The sequence below is a fragment of the Cyrtonyx montezumae genome, unplaced genomic scaffold (assembly GCF_038088225.1).
Source record: "Cyrtonyx montezumae isolate F1298 unplaced genomic scaffold, pur_monq_1.0 scaffold_3, whole genome shotgun sequence".
NCBI classification, from domain to species: Eukaryota; Metazoa; Chordata; class Aves; order Galliformes; family Odontophoridae; genus Cyrtonyx; species Cyrtonyx montezumae.
Genome location: NW_027072034.1, coordinates 146,237,099 through 146,254,110, shown reverse-complemented (window position 1 = coordinate 146,254,110; position 17,012 = coordinate 146,237,099). Strand labels below are relative to the sequence as shown.

The 17,012-nt window shown below is 38.9% G+C and overlaps 1 protein-coding gene across 2 annotated transcripts in view; it reads left to right on the top strand.

The window, feature by feature from the left end:
* Positions 1-14,685, top strand: part of GRAMD4 (GRAM domain containing 4) — a 79,559-nt gene extending 64,874 nt beyond the window's left edge. Inside the window, exons 12-20 of one of the 2 annotated variants that reach the window (XM_065743560.1) lie at positions 1,281-1,324; positions 1,420-1,529; positions 2,640-2,794; positions 5,062-5,097; positions 6,422-6,569; positions 7,006-7,099; positions 8,163-8,247; positions 9,910-9,978; positions 10,759-14,685. In XM_065743560.1, the coding sequence (XP_065599632.1) occupies positions 1,281-1,324; positions 1,420-1,529; positions 2,640-2,794; positions 5,062-5,097; positions 6,422-6,569; positions 7,006-7,099; positions 8,163-8,247; positions 9,910-9,978; positions 10,759-10,860 (843 nt within the window). In that variant the 3' untranslated portion in view covers positions 10,861-14,685. The remainder of the gene's footprint in view (positions 1-1,280; positions 1,325-1,419; positions 1,530-2,639; positions 2,795-5,061; positions 5,098-6,421; positions 6,570-7,005; positions 7,100-8,162; positions 8,248-9,909; positions 9,979-10,758) is intronic. The other variant, XM_065743562.1, reaches the window with a different exon arrangement.
* Positions 14,686-17,012: the final 2,327 nt, after the last annotated feature.

Here is a 17,012-nt window from a genome sequence, read left to right as displayed (position 1 = left end):
TTTCTGAACGTTTTCCCCCTACCATATGCAATCAAGTTTCTGAAAATGAGGTAGTGAATCTCCCAAAAGTGCTGGAACATAGGTCAATACCACGAATTTGCTAGTCACAAAATTAAGTCTTTATTCTTTCAAGTTTTAAAGTGAAGGCTGCTTGTTCAGCTGTGTTAGTTCAACAGTTTGTCACCAAAAGAGTCTGATTTTTAACCACCACCATCTTAACCTGAAATCTGCTATCTGTGTGGCAAAGGATTAGGGAAGACTTTCTCTCAGCTAAGTCATTTTGATGGGCTACACTGGTAGTTGAGTGAGTCAACCGTATTGTTGCACGGCACCCTTGTGCCATGTCTAGTGTTGTGTAGCCACAGAAAGTAGCTTACCTTTCTATTGCCAACTGGATCGTCTCATACTCTTCTTTCTGCTGGTTGTGGTTCATACCTGACTGTTCGTTCATGGTGTTTGTGTAAATGAATCTGATGAAAAATGAATGCTTATTCTTGATCAAGTGGAGGCATGTGACTGAGAGCAGGGAAGGAGCTCACCGTGGCAGTGAGCTGTTGTTAGCATAAATTAGAGTGTGCCAAGTCATCAGTGTAGTCTTCTTCACTGACTGTCCCATTGGTAGCAGCAGTATCAATTTGTTGGTTCTTTCTTTTTTATAGCTGTAAATGACAGTGCTTCTCTTACATTTCTATTAATATTTCTCAGAGTTTATTCAGGAGATGACAGCAAGGATCATTTAGAGAAGGTTGCTGAATAACACTGTTAATCCAGAGAAGTGGTCTGTTTGTAAGAATTGTATGGAATCTTTAAGGGTATGTCATCAAGATCCCATAAAAAAGCTAGTAGCCCAACATTTGACCATCTCAGTAACCACTTCCTGAAATTTCAGTGCTTAAATGATTCAGCCAACTTTCCATTTTGTTACTAATTGACAGAAGCTTTTACCTTTCAAATTCTGGCAGTTTACATTTTTTGCAGTGATACAAACACTTTCCAAAAATAACAGTGACTTTGGAAAACTTCTTCTCTTCACTTATAGTAACTAATCTTGAATTGCAGAACAGAGTGTTAAAATTAGATGGAAGTCATAGAATGTTGCTGTTCACTGCTGTATTTACTCAGTTGTGAAATCCTTAAATGGATAAAAAATGATTTTTTAAAACATCACTTTCAGGGATTGCTTATTCTGTAAGATAACTTTGTTGGTTTCTAATTATTTCTAATAAAAACCCACCAAAATAACACAAGAATTGGATTTAATTCTCTTGCTTCTTATGCAGAATCTTTTTGGGAAGATGGCAGACATACTGGAAAAAATTAAAAAGTAAGTTATGTAAGTTAATCTTTTTTTTCCCCCTTTTTAAAAAAGACAATATCTGGAAAGCTTGGTAATGCAATTTTTATTTTGTTTGTTTTCAGCTTGTTCATGTGGGTCCAACCAGAAATAACACAGAAGCTCTACATCGTTCTATGGGCAGCTTTTATTGCATCCTGCTTTCTGCCCTACAGGATTATTGGACTTGCAATGGGTAAACACATTAAATAATTGACCTATTAAAGTAGAGACTTAATGCTTTAAAATTTAGCATGATCTTCAGAGAGGGAATTTCAGAGTGTAAGAATGAAAGCCCTACATTAATAAATAATGCAGTGTTTTAAAGTGTTTTCGTTGTGCTTGGCATCGTCTGTTGCATGCATTTTTGAAAGCCATATCTGAATACATAATATAATAGAAAAAGACTAGAGAATGCATTCAGTCCTTGAAGTGGGGAAGATTATGATGAGCTTTTAGCAGAGATCTTCAGACTGTCAGCTCCAAGGCTTCCAAGTAGTTCTATATTTTGGGCTTTATGCTCGTACTTCCTTGTATGTGAAGCACATACACAGAAGACACAAGGATGGTAGGGCTAGGAAAAATGAGCAGATAGAAAGTGAGAAGATAGAAGGATGCATCTTGTGAACCAGGGTTTTTGGTTTTATGTTTTTTTTCTTGAGTTAGAGGTAGTCAAATGAGTATTGGCTTCAGTGGAACTGAACTTTAGACCCTGTTAACCAAAACGTATATGTGGATTTGCTTGATATAGCTATTGAATTATGAGTGTGGGGTGTTATTTTATTACTCCGACTCTTAGGAGATCTGAATTGTATTCACTGAAGTCTTAAGACAGTATTTTATCTGTCAGGATGCAAGGGAGTACCTTCTATGAGATAAAGACACGCTGAGCTGGAAGATAGAGTTTAATACAGTACATGAGAGCCCTCTGTTGCCACATAAATTCTTGCAAGGAACTGCAGAGCTTAGTGGTCGGATGTGTTTTTTGTTCTGGAAGTATTATGTTTTCAAGATGTTTCTGATAATAAACACTGGATGTTTGAATTATTTCAATGCTCTTCTACATAGTGAGAAACTTTGTGTTTGAAAGAACCTGGGAAAGGGAGAGATCTGTGGGTGAGGAGGGGGAAAAAGATTTTCCTGCCTTTGTAAGAAGACTCCAAGTAGAACCAAGGAATGGTCTAGTGCTGTGAATGAAGACACTTAGATAATTCGGTTTCCTTCATGAACTTGTTAAAACATGGTCATAACTGTGATATTCTAAATGCCCTTACAAATGCATACTATAGAGATTTTTTTTTTTCAGGACTCTATGCTGGAATCAAGTTTTTCCTTATCGATTTCATCTTCAAACGATGCCCCAGGCTAAGAGCTAAGTATGATACTCCTTATATCATCTGGACAAGTCTCCCAACAGATCCTCAACTCAAAGAGAGATCTAATGCTACAGTGTCGAGACGAGTAAGGATAATAAATCATTTTGTTCCTCTGTCCCCAACATCTTAAAATCTCCCTTCCGCTTTTCCCCAGTGACTAGAGCACAATTTAAGGGAAGATTAATTAAACCTTAACAATCATTATTAGTTCAATTTTTATAATTATTTTCAAGATTCATAGTGTTTCCATATAGAATTTTTTTCTTGTAAGAAATGAATTCAGTATCAGAATGTGTGTGTATATACATGAGCACAAAAGTAATGGAAATCATACGAAGCTAAATGCACAGAAATAATGCCATTCACGTTCATTTCTATTACAATTTCTGTAACATACATTGTGTGATCTTTTTTTGTAGTCAAAATTCATTGTAGTCAAAATTCATTGTAGTCAAATTGTATTGCCTTTCTCTGTTCTCAGATTTTTTTTTTTAGTGGAGATTCAGCTGCTTGCATGAAGAACAGGAAGAAAAGAGTATATACATAGATTACTAGTGGGATAAATATTAATAGAATCAGTAAAGTAGTTTACAGATAGAGGTATTATGTTTAAAAGTTATTTGTATTAGCCTTTTAGCATAGTGATGGTAAATGATTTTTCACCATGTTGGTACTTGTAACAGTAATTTTTTCTTTTGTTGAAGTGTCAAGACTCCAGTGTATTCCATTTCAGCGTTGGCTTAATGCCACTTACTACATAAGTCGTGTCAAGGGGTTTCTGAGCACTCTCATAAACTCCCTGACTAAAATACGAAACACTTAACAGTAACTTGGGCTGGGTGTGCAATTGGGAAGCAAAAGGGATAAACATGAACCTGTGGTTAAGCTGTCAGGAAGAAGTCTGGGGCCTGGGGAAAATTGAATAGAAGGTGGCAGAATGCTAAGTGCAACAGAACTTGAGCTTTTCAGAAGAAAGAAGACAAAAAATCTGACTGAAATTGAGTCTTTTGTTTGTCTTCTGTCAGATGAGAGAAATGAACAAGAGGTTAGACAGAGCTGTAGATTCTGTCATCTGTAGCTGCTATTCCTGTTGCTTGCAAAAGATGGACTTAAAACATTCTGTGTCTCTAGAGCTTACAGGTTATCATTCACTTAAGATTGTGTAATCTACCTTAGGGATGAAAAGGTTATAAGCTGCTGCATCTGAATCCATAAACTTAGAGAGTAATTGTCCTTTCTGCTTCTCCTTCATGGCTTAACTTTTGTCAAGTTGACCAGGATTTTGAGATTGACTTTACAGAGTTGGTTTTTCACTTTGGAAAGTACACATGGAACTGCATTATCTATTTTAAAATGTCTTTGAAAGCTTTAACTTGATCTCAGTAATTTCACTAGTTTTAGACAAACTTTCTCACCTCTTGAGAGATTTCTGGGAGACTTGTAGAATAAAAAAACTTTTTTTTTCTTTTTCACATAAATGGCAAAGCACAAAAGCATGTATTGCAGCATACATGCTTTTGCCTTGGCTTGTTACCCTTAAATGGTGTATAAAACATGGTAAACTTAGACACCATGCAATAGTAATTAACTCTACCACCCTGACCCCATGTCCTGAGAGAATCATCTTGATAACAGTGTCTGATGGGTACAGGTTGTGTGTCAAAAGCTGATGACGGATCAAGTGGAAGCAGCAAGGAATGCTATTTGCTTGCTTCCAAATTGTTGGTGACAAAGTTAGCCAGGCAGGATTATTCCAGCATTAACAAATCCAACACCTTGCAGTTAAATTTAAGTTTATCAAAACCAGATGTGATGTTCTTTTAGTAAAGGACCATTTGTTGTCTCATTGTCTCAAAGCGTGAGAGGTTATACTTAAATGAGCTGCTTGCTTTAGGGTAGTGGAAACGTGCCTGTTTTAGGGAAGACACGAGGAAAGGGCAGAACTTCTCACATCTCCAGCCTCAGAGTCTCAGAGTGGAATATGGCACTGAAGCTTATCTACCTTTATTTTTCCTCTGTGTTGGTTATGTGGGAAGCTGTGCAGCACGGAGCAGGGATAATCTTCATTTCAGAGCAAAAAGCATTAGGTCTCTTTTCCTGACCTTTTGTACGTCTTGGACCATAGAACTTCACCTGGTTACGCACGTACTGAGCCAAATAACTTGTCTAAGAAAACCTTCCAGAATTTCTCTGGCTTTACTCACAAAGAATTGGAGAAGCTATTATTTTCCTTGGTTCCAGGGGCTTGATCATTGCTAAGGGTACAGCAGAAGGGCAGTAACTGAAGCAATAGTACAGTTATTGTCAACCATTTGCTTTCAATCTCAACTGTCTTTATTCTTTTCCCTTGAGGCGTCGTTGTATTACGGTTACCCTAAAAGCTGGATGGTAAATACCCTCTGTTGTGCATAACTGTTTTGTCAAGCCTGATTTTGTAGCCGGTGATTGCAGTGCACACTTTTCATTTGCTTTTGTTAGAGCTAAATCCTGTGAAGTGTTGAGTGCTGCCAACTGAAACTCAGAAAGCAGCTGAGGCTAGTCAGCTTCACATGGCATTGGGCTGTTGCAGGAGGAGAGCTTAGTCCCAGGCTTGCACGCTGTCACTCTGCCAGTTGTTTAACTGCATGTGTACAGTAGGACTAAGAATGGAGGCTGTTACTGCTTTTGTGACAAAAGCCAGCCTTTAGAATTGTGTGATATGCTACAGAGCAAATGGAGGCAAGCTTTTGGACAATAACTGCCTGCTTTCCTTCCAGAAGCAAGACTGTTTAGGGCTTCAGTGGTTCAGGAGCCCTGCTGAAAAGAAGATTTTACTGAAGTAATTCAACTTGAAGAACTCCCTGCTACTTCCCAGCCTTCCATCCCCCTCCCAAGGATACTGACTGCCATTCTAGTTTCATTTCACGTGTCAATGCTCAAAATTCAGTGCAACTTCAAAGAAAAGCAAAGATCAATGACTCTAACACAACCTGAATAAATTGAACTGGTGTGCTCTAACCACTGCTAACTCTCATTTTTAATTGCATTCGTTGTGTGTAGTCTTTTGGTGTGTGAGCAAGATATTGCAGCTTCACTCAGTTCATGTTTTATTCTGTCTATTATACTGTGATACAGACTTCACTTTTTTCTTTTATCACTGTCACATTTGTGTTGTTTGTTTCTTTTCCTACTAGCTGTCAGGGCATGAAAAGGTATGGATCGTAGCGTGGAAAACTCCCTTTCAGTTTCAGCATTTGTATTCCTAATGAGCTTCTGCAGTTTTGTGTGACTTTTTCTTTGTTTGCTCTTTTTTTCTTTCTAAACTTAGTTTGTACAAGAGTGTCTTGGCCTGTCTCTTGAAGACAAGCTAGATGCTGATAGTATGTTAACTATTGTTAGTCCCAGTAGCGTAGTCACCTGGAGTTGTGTGCAGTGGTCTAGCTGTGTCTAATCAGATATACCATTCACTGTAAAGAAATGGTATTTTAAGACAGGAATATCTAGCACCGTGTAGTTTTGCCCCTCCAAGTGTAGTGCTTGCAAGGTTGTCTTCAGGTAGAGCCTTGCAGCCTTGTGATACAGAATTAGCACAGTGTAGCAGCAACAACTTCATTGAAGTGATGAAAATTGTTGTCTGACATTTCTTTGAAGAAGAATAGTTAGCCAGGCTTTTAAGAGCACAGTTCGAAAATGTTGCCGTTCAAATTTTGGTATGTTTCTTTTTTTTTGTCAGCTTCAGACAGCAGCATCCAGAAGTTACGTGGGCTCAAATGCCCCAACTGGAATAAACAAAGATGAAGACACGAGTCGTTTCCATACCACAAAGAGGGGGAATTTCCACGAAGTTTTCAATCTGTCAGAAAATGAGCGTCCTTTGGCAGGTATTGCAGCATTAGTGGAATATGTTGTAACCAGCCAAGGATAGCTTAAAGCTGAATTCTCTTTCTGTGTAATAGACAACAGAAGTTTTTGATTTAAAATAGCTGCTTTAAATTAGAATGGATAGAGGTGGTCTCTTCTATTCCACATCCTTACAATTGTTTGCAAGAATCAGCAGCGCATCATGTCTTTTGTTGTAGAACAAATGTTAGAGTAAATAAGTGTGTATGTGGGTTGGTTCTTTGTTTTTAATTTATTTTTTTAAAGCAGTGTTAAAAAGATGTCACAATGCCTAGAAGCACCTTCTCTAGGTTTTGCTATGTAAGCACTTTTTCTTTTCAGTATCTAAAGTTTAATTTTCAGTTCTGCTCTTTTAGAAGGTAATTGCTGTTTCTTACTTTCCTAAAGTAAGATTTCTTCTTACGATTTTTTGTTTAGTGTGTGAAAATGGCTGGCGTTGTTGCTTGATTAATAGGGATAGGAAGATGCCTACAGACTACATCAGAAATGGAATTCTTTACGTCACAGAAAAGTAAGTCATTGCACTTGCCACATTTCTTAGGAGGGAAATACAACAGACGTTAAAAAGAATCTGAAAGTGATCCTTTGGCAATATTTTGAAACAACACTTTTCTTTATAAGTGGATATAAAGTGCCTTTTCATGGTACTTTAAAACCTCAAAGCGTGATAGGAGAGCAAGATCTAAATCTGGGGTGTACTAGAGCTTAACAAACATGGTTTTGTCTTGGGAAGGCTTGCATGGGAATGGGGAACAGCTCTATATAATATAGTCAGTTGTTAGTAGCTGCAGTCCGTGATAAAGATAACGTACACTCACTGTATGTATGTTAAAAAAACAGAAAAGGAATCTAAAAGCTATTGTATTCTGAGAGTTCTGATCAACAGTCAGTTATTTCTCAGTTTCATTTTTGAAGCAAATTGAATGTGTAGCTTCCTTGAAGCAACATACAACAAAACCAACAAACCAAAGAAATTCAAGCCTTGGTTTCAGAACTAGTAATTTATTTTTTCGTTTTGCTGGCTTTTTGTTCTTGTTTTTAGTCTTTACTTTCTCTCTCTTCCTCTTCCTGTGCTGAAATAAGTATTGCTACCATTTGGCTCTTGCACTGAAATGCCTTTGGAGTGTAATGAATGGAAGTACAACTAATCTGTATGCAGTGTCACCTAGTGACAGAGAGCGTTTAGAATCTGTAGCGTTTGAAAATCTGAGCTTTTGTGTGCATCACAGTAACGTGAAATTAACACAGTAATTTTCCATTAGTCTTATTGTAGGGAAGGGTAAAAGACTTATAAGCTTTTGGAGATATAGTATTTCAATTGTTTAAGTCTTTTCTTGTTTCCTGTATTTTTAAAGTTCTTGTTGTGTTTACTCATAAAGTGCAGTAATATAAAAGCAGTATTTTTTTTGTCTGTACCTGCTGTATGTTCTGGGCTTCCCAACATGTAAACCAATTGTTAGATTTTATGAATGTTCTAAATTGGAAGCTGTAACTGAATTAATTGAATTGCATATTCTGTGGTCTTTGTTTTAGAATGCTGTATCAAAGTGAGCATTTTCTTTTCTTGTTTTCAGTTACCTGTGCTTTGAAAGCTCCAAATCAGGCTCATCTAAAAGAAATAAAGTTATAAAGCTAACAGATATAACAGATATTCAGAAGGTATGTCTATTTTGGGTGGCACATAGAGAAAAATGTTGATTTTCTCTTCAGTTAGTTACGTCTTGTGTTTCTGTTTATGGTGGTTTGGGATTTTTGGGGAGGAGGGTGAGGACAAGGAGGGGAAGCATGACATTGTTTATATAACTAAGATATAGTTCTTTGATCAAGAATATTTTTCAGGAACACTTGTTCAGCCATTTAGACAAACCACATGCAGACTCACTGTGAGCATACAAAAAGTTTACAGAACTCTTACACTCTTGAGTTATTTTTGAATTGAAGTTGTGTCGTTTCCAACTGCTGTGTTGACTGGAGCTGTGTAGGCTTTAAGAAGATTTTTTTGTTAGCAACAGTTGTGTATTGTTAACTTTGAGTGTTGATGTCAGGAGATGCACCATCTTAAATGTAGATGCCTTGGAGGGAAGAGGGATAACTGTCGGTGGAGAAGAGTAAAGCATTAGAGTAGCGTTACAGAATCAGACTGGAATTTTGTCTAGATGGAATCCATCACCAAGAGAGTGAAAAGTGGATGATTAGAAGCCTGGCAAGTACAGTGTAACCTTCTGGTTGAGCCTCCTGTCACCAGTGCCTTCATCCTGTGCCTAGCATCACGCTGTACAGTGTTCGGTATCACTTTCTGTTACCCTCTCTGAAATTGTCTTATCCTTAAATACAGACACCCCTACTTTCTGCTATATCCTGTGGCCATAAAAGCCACAGATTATAATGTACAAAGAAATAAGTCAGTCTGGTGTCTACTGTGCCAGATTCGCAGATGAAGTCTTTCCATTTACATCACGTGTCTATAAAGGAGATCACTTGAGCTCAGCTCAAACATTCTCATTGAAATGAATAATTCATACTGATGTATTTTAAACACCATACTTAAAGCAGTGCTGGCTTGTGGTTCAGTTGGTCTTTACTGCCATAAAAGTCCTTTCGTATCTGTGTAGCTTCTTGATGAAGGTGAGACAGAGATTGTGCAGCCAAGCATGAAAACACAGTGGGCCTTGTTTTATTGGTGGGTAGGTTCCAGGCTCCTTCCATATTTAAGATATTCTCTAGTTCAGCCAGCAGTATTTTTGCTTAGCCTTGCAGACTTTCTTTAAAAGGTCCATCTGTCCATACTCTGTTGATCTATTTAATTTTGAAAATAATTTTTGGTGCGTTTCCTGTTCCTTTAAACCATCGATGATTATTAGTTCTAAGGAAACATTTACACTATGCACTTGCACACCTCTATTGCCTGCTCATAGCTGTGCACGAATATAGATATATATATATATAAATGTATCTGCACACACATAACACACTGATCTACTGTAGAAGAGCAGGGTGCATGTCTGGTCACTGACCACTGGTGTCCCTTAGCTTGGAGCTGCTGGCTGGTCCCTGGCAGGGGCAGCTCCCAGTAGCAGTGCAGTGCTGGGGGGCATTGGGATGGGCAGTGTGGGGCAGGTGCTTGCTGGGTGAGCAGTGCTGTGCTGGTTTACTCCAGGGTCAGTGAGCAGTGTCTGGCCTGTGCTGATTTTAACACAGGCCTATTATTCATAGATTCATAGATTTGGAAGAATCTACCACTGATGAACTGCATAACTTTCTCAGTGCTTCTTAAAATTGTTCAGTATAAGATAGCTTAGGACTGTACTTGCTTTTTTTCAGTATAAAGTGCTCTCTGTTCTCCCGGGATCAGGGATGGGTATTGCTGTATCAACACCATCTACCCAAAAAGTAAGTAGCTGGCTCTATCTGTATTACTGTTTGACTTTGTGCCCTTTTTGACATATTTCTCTGGCAGGCAGCAGCAGAAAAGGGCTTTTTTTCTTTCCTTTCTCCTCTTTGCTAGTGTTTTGCTTTTTTCTCTAATTCACTTGTATATAATTCAGTATGTTTCAGAATTATAATGAATTTCACATTCAGCCTGTTTTAGTGCATCTGACTGTTTTACTGTAACACTTCAGATGGATTTGCTTGCTTCACCCTTTCTGCTCCTTTCTTTCATTACCTCAATTGGCTGTTCTCTCAGCATCCTTCGAGAGCATGAGGGGTGATACACAGGGCAACAGTCTGAGACTTAAAAGTTGATGGCTTGATGGTATCTTTGGGTAAGGAATGGTCTGCTGTATGGCACATTTGGGGGTGGAAGGACCTGACCCTCAGATTCAGTTTTCCTGTTTCAGCTTTATTGTGCTAAAGATTTAAGAGATTTGAGTATCATCAGGAAAACCTGATGCACTTATTGAGTGAGTTAAAGTGTCCTCAGTTGCTAGTGCTCTGTGCGCATGTGCTTTATGCCATGGGTGTTTATGCAAACGAGATGGAGATGTAAACATATTAGAAACTTGGGCATGTATCCAAGGATTTAGTAGAGAAAAGGATTCTTACTCTTTGTTAATGTACTTTGAGTACAGTTCTGCTCCTGCTCCGAATGATACTGCCAAAACTATACCTAATGGAAGAGCTTTCTTCTTGAGACTGACAAGATCTTTTCTTTCTTTTCCTGCCATTTAGCCTTTGGTGTTTGGTGCTATGGTACACAGAGATGAAGCTTTTGAGACGATTTTCAGCCAGTATGTGAAAATAACCTCTGCATCGTCGAACAGTGAGAGCTAGTATCCGATCTTAGAAAACCTAAAGGAAACTTTCTTATTTCACAATTTGTTAGTGAAAAAAAAATGAACATCCTCATCTATTTTGCAATAATTTTTCTTGTCTGGTGGTTTATATTCTATCTGTTACATAAATCAAGTGTATTTTATATATGCCTTCATGTTTGTTTTTAAGGTTTTTGTAAAAAAAAAAAAAATTGTAAAAAACCCACAAAAAAACAACCAAAATGAAACAAAACAGTGGAAGTGCTATCATCACTATTAGCCTTGTACATTAAGCACTTTTAATGTTTATTTACTGACATAAATAGCTCGAAAGACGCTAGGAGAAATGACTAAATAATGGACTGAAACAGACTGATCCCTTTTAACTGCACTTATGTCACTGGGGATACATTGGACCCATTATCTCAGTTATTTTTTCCCCAAGGCGTGAGAATGACAACTGCAATATCCTGAGGTCTTGTTTCTTCAGCTTTATGTTCTTAATTAGGTTCCATATTAAAATTGGTGGCAACACCAAGGAAGTATTGCCATCTTAGTGTTTCTGTATTTGTAACTGCACTTGAAGTTACTCCTCCTTGCTAAATCTTGCATCGAAGAAGGTTACTTACCAGTTGGCTTAGGATCAGTTTTTTTCTGCATACAGAGATTTAAATTGTTTGTACAGTGAGTTGGAGGAAAACGTTTCTAACTATATCTTCCTTTCCTGATTAACAAAAGTAAGAGGAAGGAAGGCAGGCAGATACTTTTTATAAAAGAGGGCATCAAAACGTTGTTCCTAAAATGTTAGGCATTGTGTATTTGTATTTCTGTAGATACTCGTCATAGAAGGGCTCAACTGTTGTACATGTTGTATGTACAAGGTGTTTGTATGTTAATGCATAAAAGACTTGGGGGCTTTTTGTGTTGGGGGAGCTGGGAATAGTTAAGCTGAACTGCGATGTGTCAGTTTTTAATTTGTCTTTTCTCTAGAGTTACCTTATAATAACACTGCAAGGTAGCAGCTGAAAGCACTGTTTCCTTCTCAAAACGTCATTTGAGGGGCATTGCAATGTCAGTGTGTTTCCACTTGAAAAAATCAAATTTTAGTAACGATTAAATGCAGTTGCCAGGTAAAACAGGAGGGCTGCACTCCTTCTCTAAACTCTCTCAGGCCTTTCTAGCAGCAAAGCACATACTGACCTTCATCTTTAATACAGGAAGCTTTTATATTCTATACAATAGCACCCATCTGAGAGGTTTAGAATTCTATTTGCATTTTTCTTGAAGCACAGTAGGAGTTATGCTAAGCCTTCCAGTTTGTCTTTTCCTTCTCTGTGTCTTTTGAGTTGAGCAGTGCAATGTCTCCAGATGTTATGTGAGGGCCCCTAAAAATGTAATGGAAATGCAAATTCTTATATAAAAAATGAGACTTAGTTTCACCATTTTTTTAACAGGGTTTTTTCTTTCTTTTTATGGAGAAAGGGATAGAATGAAGGAGAGGCAGAGCCGAACACCAAAGGATCTTTAGCACTTAGCACAGTTTTTAGTTAAAGTAACTAAATACAGCAGTACTGAAGGAGGCAGTTAAACTGTACGAAGCTATTTCAGTCTGGCTGTGAAGAGGTATTGATGCAAAGAACTTGAAGTGCACCTGATATGAAGACATACTGTCAAATACTGTGATTTGGTTGGGTGTTGTGAAGTAAAACACTGACTGTGGTAAAGCACCATGCCCTGGGTGGATCTGTGAACAGGAGAGAGGCCGTAAGAGCTGGGATGTCATTTTGGAGATCTCTGGCTAGAGCAACACTTGAACTTTGCAACCAGTAAAGGGGTGCATTTCTGATGTGTGTGTAAGCTGTGGTGTACGTCAGGACCTGAAAGTTTACCATGCAAGAGAGGCTGGGTGGGCAGTCCATTTAGCCACCATCTAACATAGATGTAGCTTGGCAGTTCACGGATTCCTTGCTTGACATATGCAGGTTTTATGTTTAAATTCCTTGAACATTTTTTTTTCCTCAAACCTGCTTTAAAATCAGTTAATCTTTTTGTAATTGCTTTGTATCATCATTTGACTTCCCTTTCGAGAAGCTTCCCTGAATAGTGAGTGTGGCTAATAGGCATTAAAATCGCTTAATGTTATATAAATCTTAACCAGATTCATTCATTTTGTCTTAAGGAAAAAATCCCTTGGGTGTGTTTAAGGCTATTGGTTTTGGGGTGGTTTTTTTTTTTTTGAAAAAAAAACCGAAAACTATATTTTTTACAGAGAGCATGCTCTTTTTCTTATTTTTGTATCATTTTTTCAAGTGTAATTTATACCTTCACTTTGATCATAACAGCAGTTTCAGTAGGAAATCAGTTGACTGACACTTGGTACTTCCCCCACACCCCGGTCTCTGGTTGACCCCGGTTTATAGGGCTGTCCTAAATTCTGGTTCCTGAAGGAGCCATAGGTCCTGTGCTTGTGGTGCCAGGGTGGTTAACCATACGTAGGCTTCAGAGCAGGAGAAAAGAGATGATGACCCTTTCTCCCAGCCTGAAATGCCTCATGTACAATACACTTTGGATTTTATTTTCTTTCTGGACAAAGAAATGAAAAACTTCTTACAAAATCTAACGTCTTGGCGTTCAGAATCAGTGCACACTTTAGCAGTGTGAATCTGAAAACGAGCAATTCTTTAAGCAGTAAACCTAGTGCAAACTGCAGTGCAGCATCATTTCATTCTAACGTGTGGAAAACAGACTGGATTTTATTTTTAGGAGTAATGTCTGTAATATAACGGACAGATGTCTGTGTACATATTTTGCAAAGCTCACTTTGCATTAGGTTGTCCAGGTTGCTGCTGTGTGAGTGCTTTGTGCGTTGCAGAACATCACTGCTGCTTGAAGGTGCCCTCAGCACGTTTACCTGCGGGTACTCCTGTGCTCATCCAGCTGCTGCATCCAGGTTGCTTGGAGGGCAGCAGGGGCAGGACAGTGAGTAAGTGTGTACTTGATTTGTACAGTCACACTCAAGTTAACCTTAAATTCCAGTTGTCTTACATAACTTCGCAGTCTAACCTGCTTTGCTTCATTAGCAGGCCGGGTGGTACCACATAATGTAAAGTGTTACTTTCTAGGAGCAGTAAGTGATGTTCTTGTCATTCTGTTTGCTGTTTATATTTGCAGTTCTGTTGATGTATGTGGTTCACTGCTGTTGGTTTTAACTTCTTTTAGTAGAAGTGCACTGGTTAGTTTGAGTCCCTTTTAAAGGAATTAAAAAAAAGGGAGATGAAAACTGACTACTTTCAGTTACTTCTTGGTGACCATTTAAATTCAGAAGGTAAAAAAAGCTGAAATATGAAATCATGCCTTTCCATATGCTGTAGCTTTTGTGAGGCAAGATTGACTGAAACAAGCTATTTGTAAGTAGCAGCATCACACGGGAAGCCAGCAGCAAAACCCCACTGTTGTTCCTGCCAACAAAGAAGAGCAAGGTTTTACCCAATCCTGAAGAGATGAAAGGATGTACTTTTTTTTGGCTACTTAAACTTGTATGAAAAACACTGGTAGTTTTTATTGAATTCTGTACATTTTGGCAGATGTTTAATTTCTACTAATAATCATTGAAATATAATGGATGTTGAAATTTTTATGTCTGAAGTTTGAGTCTATATTTTGAAGTTGTAAATAACTCATTATCAGTGTAACTTTTGTTTGACAAAAGACTTATACTGTACGAAAAATCAAAATAATGAAACGATTTGCCCTGTACATTTTTTTAAGAAAATGTTGTTTGTTTAAAAAGTCTTGTATAAATTATAATTTTTATTTAAATAAACATATAAATGCTTTGTGCTAATGCTTTTTTACGAGCTTCAGTTGTTTGTATAGCAAATCCACGCCAGATTTCTTGCAGCAAGGGAAAGTTCTGCCTTGTGGAATTCTCACAGTGGACTCGAGCCCTTCACCAGGGAGGTGGACTGCCTGTTTTGAAGCACAAGAGCTGTGCTTTTATCTGAAGTGATCCTGCTGGTGCACTGGGGAGCATGTCCATGGTTCGGTGTTGGTCAGACCCAAGGGATGGAAGAGCAACTGGTGAATTTAAGGTGCTCCCACTGGAGGAAAGCGTGGGTGAGATGTGAAGAAGCTCTCAGACAAAACAAAGTAATAGCTGCAGGCTGTGCTGCAGGTAGGCACGGAGGTAAGAATGAGGGCCTTTCTGCCTCAGGAGGGGTGCTAAGAGTGCTTTGTCTTCCAGTTCTGTGGTCACTTCAGGTCTGTTTCACAGACATGGGTGTAGCTGGTTGCTGAGCCTTTGGCCGTGCTTCTGTGAAATCTGTAACCCTGCTGGGGATGAATGGTAGGGCTTCTTTATCCACGGTGTCTGCCACAGGAGCTGGCTGCACAGCACTGGCTTTCACTGCATACTCAGGGCTTTGTCTCTGGTTAGGAACATGATACCAAGAGTAAGCTTCCTGGTCATCTAATCTGAGTGTATTTATTTGTCCTTACAATACTCCTTTTTATGTTTTGCCCCACTGAAATGGATCAGTCCACGGCAGACCCTGCAGTCATGAATGCATGCTGTTTCATTTACTTCTATATTCTGTTCTCACGGTGACAGCTATGCGTCTGCTGATAAAATGGTGCTTTTAAGCTTCTATTTTAAATACTCGTGTTCAAACCATACTTAACTTCCCTCTTGTTCTTCTGTTAATGCCTTCTTCGTTAAACACTTTTGTACAAGATCGGGTGCATCTGTAGCAGTGCTCACACAGGTTGGATTCAGCCCTGGCTGCCTGCAGCCTGATGGGAAGAGTGTGTGGAGCCTTCATGTCTGGTCCTTTGTGGGACAGCGTTCCTAAAAAGGACACTTGTTTCCTCTCTTTAGCGGCCCATGAAAGTAATAGGATTTACTGAATGAGCTGCTTACCTGCTCTCCATGCAACTCTAACTCCATTGTGCAGAACGAGTAGTAACATGTTCATAAAAGACAATTACTGCATTCAGACTGCAGAAACAGGTGTGGGTTCATTTTTTTTCCCCTTATTTTAACTAATTTTTTACATCATTCCCGTACAGAGTCCCTGGATTCAATGAATTCCTTTCTGGACAGTTTCAGGGTAAGCTAGACATTCTGTCACCAAGTTATTGGCTCATCTCACCTTCAAATGATTCCCTGCATCGTGAGTTAAGAGTTCCAAAAGATGTATTTTCTGTTTTAGAGACATTGGGGTGTCCTGAAGAGAGCTGTCTCTTGCAGCAGCAGCTCCTTGCTGAGCTGTTGACACACAAAGTGAAGTGGGCTTAATGCAGCACCTCGAGGACGTAATTGTGAATGTGTCTGGTATTATATTTAACCTGAACTGATTTATTTGTCCAGTTTAGCTTTGGTTGGGAGGCAGAGAGGGAAGATGATGGGCAGATAGCTGTTTCCATATTTAGATACCTGTCTCTTTGTTGTCCTTCTGAGCTTCACCTTTTTGAGATGTGAATTGGGTATAATCTGTTTTTGCATCCTCTACTGAAGCTCTGTCTTTCCCACTTCAAATGGAAAATGGCTGTATGTGGAGAAGGATTTCCTTCAGTGTTCCTTTTTCATTCTGCTTTCCTTTTGGTTAACTATCAACTTTGCCTATTCTTCAGCTTCTCTCTGTGCTTCACTCTCCCCTAACTCCGTGTGAATATTTTCCTTTATGCATCTGTCTTCCTCCTTCTCATGTGCATACACGAACCTTTCTCCAAAACCATTTGGTCCGTGTACCCTCTGCTCCATTTTGTCTCTGGATGATCTCACATGGCTGGGTAATAGCACTTGCATACGTGGACCAGAAATTAATCTCCATCCCCGCTTCACGTGGCGATCAGTAGCAATCAGTGGCTGGCGTCTTCCCTGCAGTCTAGCTGAGATTGAAGGCAAATCACGTCCAAGGTTTCTTATGGATTCAGGTTCACTTTTATCAGAAGGTGTGTCTGTAAAAGAATACATGGAAAACTGGCCACGCAACACAGAGGGATATTTGGGAAAGATTGTTCAGTGTAAGCTGATGTTTGTTCAGTCACCTCCATGCTGTTCTCTTGAGCACGGGGCATCAGGTTTTGGTCTCTCTCAGCTAAGTCAGTAAGAGCTTCTGTAAATGCTCTCCCTGCTTTTTCTTAAGTCAGGGAAGTATTTCAGAGGAACTG